We start from the raw sequence: 13,845 nt of genomic DNA on the forward strand, positions 1-13,845 counted from the left end.
TTGGATTCTACCATGATAATGAAAAGGTTAAGAAGCACATATATTTGATATTATTAGCCAACAGGAATTAAATGTAAAGTTTGGTTTACACTCCGAAGCAGAAGGTGACGGTAATGAGCATAAACCGCTGGTTTCAAACCGTCGCTAAAGCATTACGTAGAATTCCAAGATGGCGTCGCAGTACTACCAAGAGATGCAAGAGAGCTTCAAAAATAACAACAAAAGTCGAGAATTCCCGGCTCACACAGCCAAAGTCCACTCGGTGGCGTGGAGCTGTGATGGCAGGAGGCTCGCCTCCGGGTCGTTTGACAAAACAGCCAGCGTTTTTCTCCTGGAAAAGGACCGTTTGGTGAGCCCCAAACGGTGCTAGTCTTCGGCTAGCATACTAGCATTAGCCTCGTTTCAGAGAATGGATGGGATTGATGCGTAGGGTTTTGCTCCCGGTTAATTTAGTAAACGCAAACAAATGCAACGTATTTATACCGGCTATAATATTTATGAGCCACATATGTATGAAACACGTCGGCTTATAAATGTAGCCACAGCTACGGACTATGGCCTTTGATAATCTAAAATGCTACGACAAATTCCCTTGTTACGTTAACATTCTCACTACCGAAATGTCTGAAGACGATAACGTCCATAGAAAAATAGAAACACTCAGAATGTAGCGAACGCATTGTTTACAAGAATAAATATGTTCCCGTAAATACCTGCTTATTTATAATATAGCATAATATATTTATATGTCACGCATGTCCAGTAACGCGCACAGTAGAGTAAAGACAAGGTGTAACGTTATATATTGATGTTTCTAGTTTCTTTTCACGCTTTGAACAAATGCCGAACTGAAGAGTGTTTCATAGGGATTAAGTCATACTTGTTTTTGTCCATGCTTCTTGATGTGGTATGCTAATAAACAAGTAAACCCGAAAATTACAGGCTTTCTGAATGATGTTCTGCATGAAAACACATCAGAAAGATGTCTACCCTTCACTTAACCTCGTTCTGAATTGGCTTTTTTTATATTATTGTTTTACATATTACAGTGGTTAATATAAAAGTGAAAAACAACCACAGTGGAACTAATTTTTAAATGTATTAAGTGTTGATATGAGATTTTACGCCAAGGATGAGGGAACTGTCAGAAATTCCTGATATCTCGGACTCAGAATTACTACGTGGGAATGTGCGTAAGTGTTTGAATAACTTGTCGCATCTGTTAAATGTTCTGTGTGTCTCTCTCCCCAGGTGAAGGAGAACAACTACAGAGGTCATGGTGACAGTGTGGATCAGCTCTGCTGGCATCCAACCAACCCAGATCTGTTTGTCACAGCATCCGGAGACAAGACCATTCGCATATGGGACGTCCGGACCACCAAATGCATTGCCACTGTCAATACGAAAGGTAGGACCTTAGTTCATGTGGTGGCTGGGGTTTTGATCCACAGGGGCTTTCAAAAAGTATATACCCAAGCAGTTTTTCTATTTTTATGTAACAAATAAATAAATAGAAATTGCAAATATAAAATGAAAATTAGACATGTATGTTTTTGTTTGGATTTAATTAAAGGTGCTGTAGGTAGGATTGTGAAGATCCAGGACTTAGCCTAAAAAATGTTAACATCGACAACTTCTCAGTCCATCCCCCCTTTCCGCTAAAGCCCCAAACGCTCTCCTAAGCCCCTCCCCCCATAAGGGATAGCTGTGCACGATAGAGTGAGTGTGAATAGGGGGGAAGGGGAGGACGCTATGAAATGCGTGTGCCTGAGCAGTGATTGGCACGCAGTTAAACACCCCCCTTGCCCCTGATTGGTGCATCTGAACAGGGAGCGGTGAATTGCACTACAGGCTGTAGGTGGTGCCAGAGGAGCCAGATTTGTATTAAATTACCTGCTTCATGTAGTTCTACTCGAACATAGGGTTATTCAGCAAATATCACAGAAAGTTTTAGAAGGCTTACCTACTGCATCTTTAACAAAAGGCATTAGTAAGGAGGGAAATGAGAAAAGAAATCTGACATTTTGCCCAAAGTCTGTTTTCTATCCGTTTTGCTCTTTAAAAACTGGATGAAGTTGATGAGTGGAGCGAGATGTGATTTCTGATCACCACGAAGGCAGTCGTGTAACAGGAATACTATGTGAGAACTTCTGTGGAAGTTGGCATGGCTGCAAACTGTCAGCCAGAAGCTTAACAGCATGACTCCACACGCTAGTTTTTACATTGACACTTCCTGAATTACACCTCCTACGACTGACGGAACCGAAAAGACACTCTGCTTCCTCCCTGCTGCTCGGTTTTCCTCTGCCCAAATGAACAAAAAAAAATAAACTAATCCGTATGCTGCAAAACACATAACCCATAAGTGGGCACTGGTGGCCTAAAGGTTAAAGAAGCGGACGACCTCCCGGTTCAATTCTCAGACCGGCAGGATCAAAACTGGGTGGGGAAAGTGAAAGAGCAGCGCTTGTCCCTCCCTCATTACCACCACTGAGGTGCCCTTGAGCAAGGCCCTTAACCCCAACCGCTCCAGTGGAGCTGCTCAGTGGCCAGCAGATCAGACTGTGGTTGTACTGGGCAGCTTTCAGGTATGAATGTGGAACTGGGTGAATGTGACAGGTCGTCGTTGCAAATGAGAAGTTGTTCTCAATCGACTTACCTGGATAAATAAAGGTTAAATAAAAATAAATAAATAAAAGTCATTTAGCTAATTTATGAAGTCTCAAAACCACGAGTTTAGAGCATGAAAGTAAAACCTAGGGCTACATTATTTGGGGGAATAAAAATCTAATTGCGAGTTTCCTGCCAGATATTACGATTACGACATGATTTACGATAAAAAAAAAAAGAAAGGAAAAAAAAGTATAGCTAAAGTAACAGATAAAACATGTCATGGAGCATTATAACATGAGACACCATCAAAACGGCTTATCCAGGGATGAGAACATGGATATGAACTTCCAATAAGTGTTTTTCTTTAAATAAGCCTGGAACATTGAGCAGTCAAGCACAGAACATTTATCACAAAAGCTAAAGTTAAAGCAACACTAGAGATCCTTTCCCGCTTCGGTCCCCCTACAGAATTGTCCATTACATTACATTGTCCAGTTCATTCGAACTACACATCCGCTACCCGATCTGGCAAACTTGCATAATGTAATGTAATGGACCTTTCCTCTACCAACCTGTAGGGGGACCGAAACAGGAAAAGTTCTCTAGTGTTGCTTTAAAATAATAATAAAAAACAATTCCAATAAGAAACATCAGTACTGTACTGTAAACTGAAATGTCTGATATGCCTCGGTTCAACAGCAGCATCTATGTACATGTTGCACCTTCTACGTTCATGAAAGTAGGACATTTCTGTAAACAACCTGTGATAAGTAACAATATTCCAGCAATTATCTTGTTAAAAAAACAGTAAATATAATATTAAAAACAATAAAACGTGATAAACAAAATGTTACACCAACACATCCAACTAAATATTCACATTTGATTTATCGCGTTCTTCAAGATTAGCCGATCGCATTCTTTTCAAATCGTGATTTCGATTTGAAAATGCTTAATCATTCAGCCCTAGTTAAAACCCTTTCCAAGTACGATACATATGAAAACCCTCCCTGATAAATCACCGTCATTGAAAGAGAGATTTTGAAATAGTCTCATATGTACACGTATTTTATTAGGAGAGAACATCAACATCTGCTGGAGCCCTGATGGTCAGACCATCGCTGTTGGGAACAAAGATGATGTGGTGACCTTTATCGACGCCAAGACCCATCGCTCCAGGGCAGAGGAGCAGTTCAAGTTCGAGGTGAACGAGATCTCCTGGAACAACGACAACGACATGTTCTTCCTCACCAACGGCAACGGCTGCATCAATGTACTGAGGTATGAAACCAAAACCGAGTGCGACAGCGGATTTAGCACCAGGTAGTCTTTCAGAATTGGCAAACCTCTGAATTTGTATTTTTTCCAACAACTTCTAGTATATTCATGAAAAGCTGCCTGAACCTGCCGGCTTCCGAGTCAGCCACTCTCCACTGAAAGTGGGATGTTGGATACTTTTTTTGGCGTTTGATTTTCCTCTGATTATTTCCTTTTGGTGGTGGGGGTTGGGGGGTTAGTGCACAGAAAAGAGGGGATGGGATGAGGAGGAGGGAGGGGTGAGCTAGCCTCCGTTTTGTTTGACAATATTTCGAACGTCAACAAGAAGTGACGTCGCCCAACATCACGTAGAGCACCTTTTAATGTAGCTGCGCTTGTTCTGCACACCGGTTTACTCTGCCATGGCGTAGATGGAGTTCACCCTTTATAAAGTGCAAAAGACCCCTGCCAACAGTGGACCATGCACTCCATAACAATTCAAGGCACACACGAAAATCTTACACCCACTAATGCAACAACAAATAACTTGTGCTCAAGAATTTTAGCTCTCCTTGTGTGTTTTTAAGACAATAATCCTTATTTAGGCAGGTGGAAAAAGCATATTGGTGCTCATTTAAAGGGATGGTTCGGAGTAATTTCACCCTAGGGTCCTTTGCACCATGACCTCGAGCCTGATGGCTTCTAATCTCTGCTGCTACCGGGCAGTAAGAGTGCTTAGGGACGTCTACAAATTACAACACCGAAAAGAGATACAACAAAAATATTTATTAATTTAATGATTAAATAAGGTAGTGTCTCCAAACTTACCTCAATTATAACTTGTCTCCTGCTAGTTGTACTACAGCACTTACTTTAAAAAAAAAAAAAGTTAAATTAATAAATTTAGCTAGCTAGCTGTCTGGATTTACCCTGCAGAGATCTGAGGAGCAGTTAACCACAGTCCTCAGAAATCCACCAGACGTTAGAACGCCGACACAAAGAAAGAGGAAGGTGACGGACATCCGCGCGGCAATCCCGGAAGTGGAACGTCGTGGATATAGACTAACTCAAAACCACAAAAGAAAAACGTTGTACCCTAAAATGAATCTTCATCCGACCCATCTCTGCACAACACCGCGGTTCCCAAAGGAAAACCCACCCAGGTAAATCGAGCTTTTCTTTCAGGGTGATCCACAATTTATTGTATTCACCTGTTACCTGAGTTGAAACAACCTTAAAAGGCACCTGGTGTCAACATCTAGTTAGATCATTGAAACGTGCACAAAGTCTCTGGTCCTGTGTAAAAGTCTCTTAGTCGTGTGGTTTCGGAGCTGGAATGACCTGTGTGTGTGTGTGTGTGTGTGTGTGTGTGTGTGTGTGTGTGTGTGTGTGTGTGTGTGTGTGTGTGTGTGTGTGTGTGTGTGTGTGTGTGTGTGTGTGTGTGTGTGTGTGTGTGTGTGTGTTTGCAGTTATCCGGAGCTGAAGCCCATCCAGTCTATCAACGCTCACCCGTCCAACTGCATCTGTATCAAGTTTGACCCCATGGGGAAATACTTTGCCACAGGTAGCGCCGACGCCCTCGTCAGCCTGTGGAACGTGGAGGAACTGGTGTGCGTCCGCTGCTTCTCCAGGTCAGTGTTTTATATTTTTTTAAGATAATTTTTTGGGCATTTTTAGGCCTTTATTGACAGGCTGAAGAAATGAAAGGGGAGAGAGAGGGGGAATGGCATGCAGCAAAGGGCCGCACGTCGGCGTCAAACCCGGGCCCACTGCGTCGAGGAGTAAACCTCTATATACGGGCACCCGATCTACCAAGTGAGCTATCGGGCGCCCCCAGGTCAGTGTTTGATGTGCTTCACATTTTAATGGCGATACATACCAGGGTTCAACGTTAAGGTTAAGATATTCTACTTACCCGATGTCAATTTTTACTATACAAATATGTTTTTTTCGCGATGAAACATACTCGCGAGCAAATTTGATAATTTCACACGGGCAGATATTAGTCTTCGCGCACCAGTTCAACAATCGAGAGTTGTACAGGCAGCTGCGAGAGTGAAACAAGACATAGGGAGAGGCTAACAGCTGGAACACACTGGTCGAGTAAGCGTCGCGTATAGCAGCGTAGCTATTTTTATTTCGGCGCCCATGTTCTCCAATCTGTCTGGCCACACCGGGCAGTGGGGTGGCCGCGTCGGCCCGCACGCTGCAGCGATTGTTTCAGGGTCTCCTCTATTTCTTGCCGACTGGGGCAGGAGAACGATAACATTGTCGATGATGCCCGAACGGGCAAATAGGTTGTTAGATTTGCTTGCCCGACGTGGCGTTGTACTTTCCCCGGGCCATCAAGCAACCCTTATTGTTGAACCCTGCATACTTTTTTTGCATTTGCAAAATCAATTTCTTATTTTTGGTTTGACTTTTTTTGGGGCATTGATTGATTAATAGATGTATACATCACGGCGTGAATACGGCATGCCACTTTCTTTAATTATGACTTGACACTTTTTCAAAGGACAAATCTGGCGCAAAATGAACCTAGAGGTTAATAACACGTGTACCGAGTTCGACCGTTCTCTGAGATATCTTTTCATGCTAATCGAATGTGACCAGTTTTAGCGCAATCCGCTAATTAGCTTATAGAGCTAGTCGTCGGGGCAGAGGGTAAAGTTAAAAGAAATCTCTATTTCTACACCACTAACAAGGCTCTAAACAGCACCACACTTCCACGGTAGCATAATGAGGGTCGCTACATGGAAACCGAAGCATTGAGAACTTTGTAAGTGTACAGAGAGTTTATTAAAAAGATAGTTTATAAAGACAGTACCGTTCACGTATACAGGCGGGCGCCATCTTGACCAGTCGAACGACAAATGCCGTGCAACCGGTAACCGGAGTTCGTCGGAATTGTCCTTTTAAGGTTATCTTATCGCTGAATCTCTCCTGCTATTGAATTGTGGATTTCTTTTCATTGCTGCTGACGTTGTAGGCTGGACTGGCCTGTGAGGACACTCAGCTTCAGCCACGATGGAAAGATGTTGGCCTCGGCCTCCGAGGATCACTTCATAGACATCGCTGAGGTGGAAACGGGTCAGTTTGCCCTATCAGAGAGACCTTTTGTCTGCTGTATCTTTGTCACGACGTAGTTGTTGGTTCTGAAAATAGAGTAAAACAGAAAAGGTGGTAGTAAACAAGTTTTGGATAATAAAATAGCTGAATTTTTTATGAAGTTTATGGTTATTTCCCGAAAAACAAATTGATTTTAACAAACATTACTCGGACAGTTGGAGCTTTAATCCATATTATCACGGCCAATTTGTACCATTTTGGGAACATTTGTTACTTTTTTGAATGGGAAAACCATTTAAACCAAAGTTCACATCTGAAGAAGGCTTTAACAGGTCTTAAGTGTGTAGGGAATTTTATTTTTCAATTAAATATGATGCTCAAAATCATGTTTTGAGTGTGTGCAACATTTAAGAAACCAGAAGTAAAAAAACAAATCAGATGAATTAAGAAAATTGCCACCAAAATCCAAGCAGATCAAAGAATGTGTTTTTAGTTGTTGTTTTCTCACATCCTCATCTGTTGTATGTGTGTAGGAGAGAAGCTGTGGGAGGTTCAGTGTGATTCTCCGACCTTCACTGTTGCCTGGCACCCAAAGAGGCCGCTGCTGGCCTACGCCTGCGACGACAAGGACGGCAAATACGACAACAACCGGGAGGCGGGCACCGTCAAACTGTTTGGCCTTCCCAATGACTCCTGAAACGGATCAGCTGAGTTTTTTTTCCTAGTTTGCTTAACTTCTTATGATCAGTCAGATCTTAGGGGAGAGAGAAAGTAAGCGAAGCCTCATGTCATACAGCTCCCAAGGATGCTGCTGCTTTTAAGCTGCAGCTCTTAAAGCAACAGTAACCTTTTGTCACCAGCAGATGGCGCCAACCTTCCTTTATAACACCTGACTTCATTCCCTGTTTTTATACACAGATAAAAACACAACTCCCAGTCCTGTAATATATTGTTTTTTATGTAAAATATACGTTTTTTGATATTAAAATCAGTCTCTTTATAAATATTCTGTCTTGAACCCTTATTGCTGGATTACTTTGTTCAAATGTCGATTTAATGAGGAGGGTTTTCAGGTGGTCAAGTTGGAATGAGGCAGGTTTAAGTTCATGCTACTAACTGGAATTAATTTTGTTTTCAATCTAAAGATAAATATCAATCACATGTCAATGTTTTTTGCTATAAAAGTTGCGAAAATGATCCAACAGCAGTCAGGTTTATATACTTATGCTATCTGCTTAACACCGTGTTGCAGAAGGAAGCTTAAAGGACCCAGCTGAGAGTCTGAACAGGAAAACATTCATTTAATTACTCTGGACCTTGAACCATCGCTGCCTGCAGCGCTGGCGCGTGTATTGGATAATAAAAGGTGGGGATGGAAGTCAACATGTACACCAACCCAACACACAAAAGCCCACAGCCTATCATTCACACACACGTACGCACCCAGAAAACACTCTCCCGTCTGCCTCTGCACACAAGCCCAACGACAGATTGATTTATTACTTTTATATCAGGCTGATGTTGGACTCATTAAATATTAAATTCAGTTCACCACTGATGTAATGGTTGGTTCCTCCCTTACTGCAGCTACAGCAATTAGCATCATTTCATCGTAGCTCGTTCATGTTAATAACTCTGTTACATCTTGTGTGATTTGGGTTTCATGGAAAATCAGTAACGCTTCTCTTACTGATGAGTAAATGGAAGATGTGTTGCCAGATTAATATGGGTGCATGATTCAGAAAATGTCACGATTCGATATCGATTTTTAGGCTCAAGATTCGATTCCAAATCGATTTTCGATTTAAAAACTAAAAACGATTCACAGTAGGTAAATGTAGTTACTTTTCCCATGTGATTGCAGTAGACATACAATTTAAGACTTTTTGGAATTCTATGAATCAATTTTGAAACGCGATACGAATGTGAATCGATTTTTATTTTTTTGCACACCCCTACAGATTCAGTAGGTTGACTGAGGTTATGGTGCTGTCTTTCAGACGGAACTACTGTACTCCACTGCTTAATCTGACAGCTGGGGTTTGTAGTCTTAAAGTGCTCATATTATGCTTTTTGGCTTTTTCCCTTTCCTTAATTGTGTTATATATCTTTTTTGTGCACATTATAGGTTTACAAAGTGAAAAAGCCCAAAGTCCCCCCCAAAGGGACTTACCATCTCCAACAGAAAACACTGTTCACAAACTGCTCCAAACAGCTCTATTGTAGTCCAGCCTTTACTTCAGAGACAAACGTGGTCACTTTGGAACACATGTTATAATGCTCGCCTAGCTGCTAGCATGGCACGCCCTCATACTCTGCTTCTGACTGGCTAGTAGTCCTTACCTAGGTACTGTCAGGGCACGCCCTCATACTCTGCTTCTGACTGGCTAGTAGTCCTTACCTAGGTACTGTCAGGGCATGCCCTCATACTCTGCTTCTGACTGGCTAGTAGTCCTTACCTAGGTACTGTCAGGGCACGCCCTCATACTCTGCTTCTGACTGGCTAGTAGTCCTTACCTAGGTACTGTCAGGGCACGCCCTCATACTCTGCTTCTGACTGGCTAGTAGTCCTTACCTAGGTACTGTCAGGGCACGCCCTCATACTCTGCTTCTGACTGGCTAGTAGTCCTTACCTAGGTACTGTCAGGGCACGCCCTCATACTCTGCTTCTGACTGGCTAGTAGTCCTTACCTAGGTACTGTCAGGGCACGCCTCGTACTCTGCTTCTGACTGGCTAGTAGTCCTTACCTAGGTACTGTCAGGGCACGCCCTCATACTCTGCTTCTGACTGGCTAGTAGTCCTTACCTAGGTACTGTCAGGGCACGCCCTCATACTCTGCTTCTGACTGGCTAGTAGTCCTTACCTAGGTACTGTCAGGGCACGCCCTCATACTCTGCTTCTGACTGGCTAGTAGTCCTTACCTAGGTACTGTCAGGGCACGCCCTCGTACTCTGCTTCTGACTGGCTAGTAGTCCTTACCTAGGTACTGTCAGGGCACGCCCTCATACTCTGCTTCTGACTGGCTAGTAGTCCTTATCTAGCTACTGTCAGGGCACGCCCTCATACTCTGCTTCTGACTGGCTAGTAGTCCTTACCTAGCTACTGAGCACGTGCGACTCCCAACAAAGATGGAACAGAAGTGAGATGTCTCACTCTGTAGCTAAAACAGAGAGCTCAACACACAGGGTGAAAAGAGGAGCTGCAGCAATGTGCAGTACAACAAAAATATGGTGTTTTTATAAAAATTAAACCATGTAAACCTATTCTGATATAACCTCTAAATGCAATTATGAACCTGAAAATGATCATAATATGAGCACTTTAAGATCTGTAAATTCAACATGCGACAATATCTAAAAAGATAGCTAATAAGATATGTCGTTCTTCTGTCTTTCTTTGTTTCATTCTCTTCTTTCCTCCTGTGCTCTATTCTTTCATCTCAGAACAAGCTACTTAATATCAAACATAAACATAAAACCCCTAAAAGAACCATCAGCTGACAGTGGGAGTGTCTGGCTAAGCCGTTTTGTCCTGAGCACTTCATCTTCCTTTGTCGTGACAGATTTGCGCAGCGTGAGCCCACATTCGAGGTGTTCAACTTGGGCAGGTGACAGGTGGTTGCTCCCTTCCCCCCGGAGCCTCAGACCAGCAGGCTGCAGGACGTTTCGCCTCTTAGTTTCCTGTCATCCTAGGAGGGATGTCAAAAGGCCTTGCTCTGTTCTTGCTTTAATTAATTTGAATTTGGTTCAACCCCACACGAGAGCTTCGCTGTCCAAGAAAACAAAAGTGCTCAAGACCTTCCTGTTGGGTGAAGGCCCTCTGCCTGCCTATTCACCTGGATTGGTCATTAACAGGGTTTTGCAAGGGGTCTTAAAGGGGCACTACAGGATGTTAGGTGACGTCACTTCTTGTTGACGTTTGAAGTATTGTCAAACTAAACGGAGGCTAGGCTCGTGGTCGTTGTCTAGGACAGCTCTCCTCTAGCTAACTTCTCTCTTCACGCTTCTCTCTCCTCCACTTCCCACACCCCCCTTCATGTGCACGTGCACTAACCCCCCAACCCCCAAATCCTTCTTGTCGGTTATTGGCTGGAACAATAATAATAACACAATGATTGTTTCAGTAAGTTTCTTTCTAGAGCACATTTAAACACAGCTCAAGCTGACCAAAGTGCTGTACAAAGAAGCACCAAGGTGCCGTATAAAAACATTGATGTGTAAGAATAAAAAAACAAAAACAAAACCCATTTAAAAAAAAAAAAAAAAAGCATCCCAACAACAAGCAGCAATAAGAAATACAGTACAGAATTATAGACAAAACAGAATGAGCGATGTGTGTTCGCTTTGGGATTATTTCGGAGCCAACATGCAAATCAGTTGAGTCGAGCACCTGGTATTGAACTGAGCATCGTGGCCTGGTGTAGCTGAATGGCCCTTGAGCGTGTCATCCCATCAGTCTGCTTGCTGATCCCAGCTGTTATTTATTGTGGCTGAGAAATTGTGAAGAGGGTCGGTCAATATCCGTGGATGCAATTGCCAGCGAGCATCTTGGGATAATAAATCAAGTATAGCTGCCTGCAGGGTGTCCTTCATCTGCCTGTCTCATTGTGTGAGCAGGAAGGTCCATCCGATTTGACTTTTAATGGGCTGATCTACATGGAGCGACCGCACCGTTCCACTTACCGCCGGCCGTTAAATCACTGCTGTTTGGCATTTTGATGTGGCTCCGCAGCTCAGTGGATAGAGAACAGCATTACGTGCTGCTGGTGGTGTATTCAAAGTCCGAATAATTCAATCTTTCAAGCTTTTGAAACATTGTTAGGCATAGGCGTAGATTTCGGGGGGGGAGGATATGTCCCCACCAGTCTTGTATAAAGTACTTGAAAGCAATACTTGAGTAGAAGTACAAATATCTTACCAGAAAATGACTGGTAGAAGTTAAAGTCCCCTTTTAGAAAAACCCTTATGTACCCCATGTAATACCCCATGTATTCTTAACGTGCTTAACATTACAAACGTGTGGAAAGTGCAACAGTGTCAGAAATAAGCACGCAGCCGAAATCAGGTTTCAAACTGATCAATATTCAGATTTATTAAACGGCAGCTTTCCCCAAAAGTCATCCTGCTCTGTTTCATCGGCATGCCGATCAATCCTTTCAGATATGTTTTCAGCCTGTGTGTGTGTGTGTGTGTGTGTGTGTGTGTGTGTTTTTTTAAGGGAAGGCAGCTGCGTGCAGAGAGATAATCAGACCCTCCCGTCCATTTGCTTCAGTCAAAACAAATTAGTCTCTGGATCTGGGCACTTCGGCCATTCTGGATAATTGCTGCTCTGCATTGACCGGAGGCTTCCTCGTTGATTTTTGGAGTTTTGGTGAGATATTTGAATCTTTTATACTCTCTCTCTCTCTCTCTCTCTCTCTCTCTCTCTCTAAATGTGGCTTATTTCAGAATGAGGGGAGAAAACCTGTGATTCCCAACCAGGGGTACGTTTACCCTAGGGGGTACGTGGAAAGATCTTACAGTATCTCTAACTAATTATAATAATATAATAAAAAATGAAAGATTATGTCCACATATTAACATGTTTATGAACCCAGCCTTAATGTGGACTGTTCATGATGGGGGGGGAAAAAAAATCAACAATATTCACTTTTATATAATGAATTGTGTTATACATTTGGAACATACATTGGGAATTAATGAAGGGGTATGTGAGTTCATCTGACAGGGTTGTGGGGGTACCTCAGGCCAAAAAGGTTGGGTACCACTGAAGAAGAAAAGCAGTTACAGTGAGCAATGAATAATAAGCCTACTTGAGTAAATAGGAAGCAGCGTTAAACGGAAAAGTCTTCATTCTTTTGAAAGACTAAGGGCCCTGTTTTAACGATCTAAGCGTACGGTGTGAAGCGCCTGGCGCAGGTGCGTTTAGGGCGTGTACGAATCCACTGTTGCTAGTTTAACGGCAGAAAAACGGGTCAGTGCACCATGCGCATTGGTTCAAAAGGGTTGTACTTAGCGTCTTAATTAATCATAGGTGTGTTTTGGGCGTAACATGCAATAAACCCATCAGAGTGTCATCTCCCATTCCCTTTAAAAGCCAGGCGCGTTTGGACCTTGGAGCATTGCTATCATGATGGCGGAGTTGCTGAGCAGGAAGGAGATATTTTCAGGAGAAGAAACTGATCTGCTCATGCGTGAAGTGAAAGCACACGAGCACGTGTTTTTTAGGCTACAACATTTTTGGTCACATACAGCAAACATCTCCTCACTATCTGCTAGCTGCCTGTCCCCTGAACACACTGTAAAAGAAACACGGTCTCTGTAGACAGCCCAGGCTCCACAAACAGCAACAAAAACAAACTGCGCCAACCTGCACCACCAAACATAACAAACAGTGTTCCAGCCAATAACAGACAAGAAGGATTTGGGGGTGGGGGTGGGGGGGTTAGTGCGCGGCAGCACGGAAGGGAGGGGGAGGGGACGGGATGAGGAGGAGGCAGGGGCGAGCTGGCCTCGTTTTGTTTGAAGATACTTTGAACGTCAACAAGAAGTGACGTCACCCAACATCGCTCAGAGCACCTTTAATATATTTATTTTTAATCTTCTGCGTGTGTGTGTGTGCTGCTGCGCCTCCCTGTGTGTGTAACAAGCATAGTGTGCTCGTGCTGTGCACGATTATTAGAATAACAATGAAATGCTGCATTATTGACTTTATACCAGGTTTTTGTTGGTCAATGGCACGATCACTTCCCGCTGCCTCAAGATAGCAATACGCCCAGAATGCACCTGAACACACCTCCCTGTCCCTTGTGTCGGTCTTAAACTACGAAATACACTTGCGTCAGGTTTTGCGCTGCGCTGTGCCGGGTGCAAGATAGGGCCCTAATGCTACGGATCCAGTTTTGC

At 43.2% G+C, this 13,845-nt stretch overlaps 2 protein-coding genes across 2 annotated transcripts in view; both read left to right on the plus strand.

The window, feature by feature from the left end:
• Positions 1 to 140: 140 nt before the first annotated feature.
• thoc3 (THO complex 3) lies at positions 141 to 7,943 on the plus strand. The gene is made up of 6 exons (XM_078260010.1): positions 141 to 349; positions 1,252 to 1,408; positions 3,690 to 3,894; positions 5,340 to 5,501; positions 6,860 to 6,960; positions 7,473 to 7,943. Exons 1-6 carry the CDS (start codon positions 170 to 172, stop codon positions 7,634 to 7,636), a joined length of 969 nt encoding a protein of 322 aa, XP_078116136.1. The 5' UTR covers positions 141 to 169; the 3' UTR covers positions 7,637 to 7,943.
• A 4,250-nt stretch (positions 7,944 to 12,193) lies between these two features.
• Positions 12,194 to 13,845, plus strand: part of LOC144524047 (complexin-2-like) — a 76,268-nt gene continuing 74,616 nt past the window's right edge. Inside the window, exon 1 of the mRNA XM_078260014.1 lies at positions 12,194 to 12,310. The gene's annotated coding sequence lies outside the window, so the exon portion shown is untranslated. The remainder of the gene's footprint in view (positions 12,311 to 13,845) is intronic.

Source organism: Sander vitreus, chromosome 10 (assembly GCF_031162955.1).
Source record: "Sander vitreus isolate 19-12246 chromosome 10, sanVit1, whole genome shotgun sequence".
In the NCBI taxonomy this organism is placed as follows: Eukaryota; Metazoa; Chordata; class Actinopteri; order Perciformes; family Percidae; genus Sander; species Sander vitreus.

Bases quoted from the DNA above. Each gene is read 5' to 3' on its own strand.
- thoc3 (XM_078260010.1), top strand. From the start codon at position 170: ATGGCGTCGCAGTACTACCAAGAGATGCAAGAGAGCTTCAAAAATAAC. The intron at 3,895-5,339 runs GTATGAAACCAA...GTGTGTTTGCAG, and splicing joins GGCTGCATCAATGTACTGAG to TTATCCGGAGCTGAAGCCCA. The intron at 5,502-6,859 runs GTCAGTGTTTTA...CTGACGTTGTAG, and splicing joins TGCGTCCGCTGCTTCTCCAG to GCTGGACTGGCCTGTGAGGA.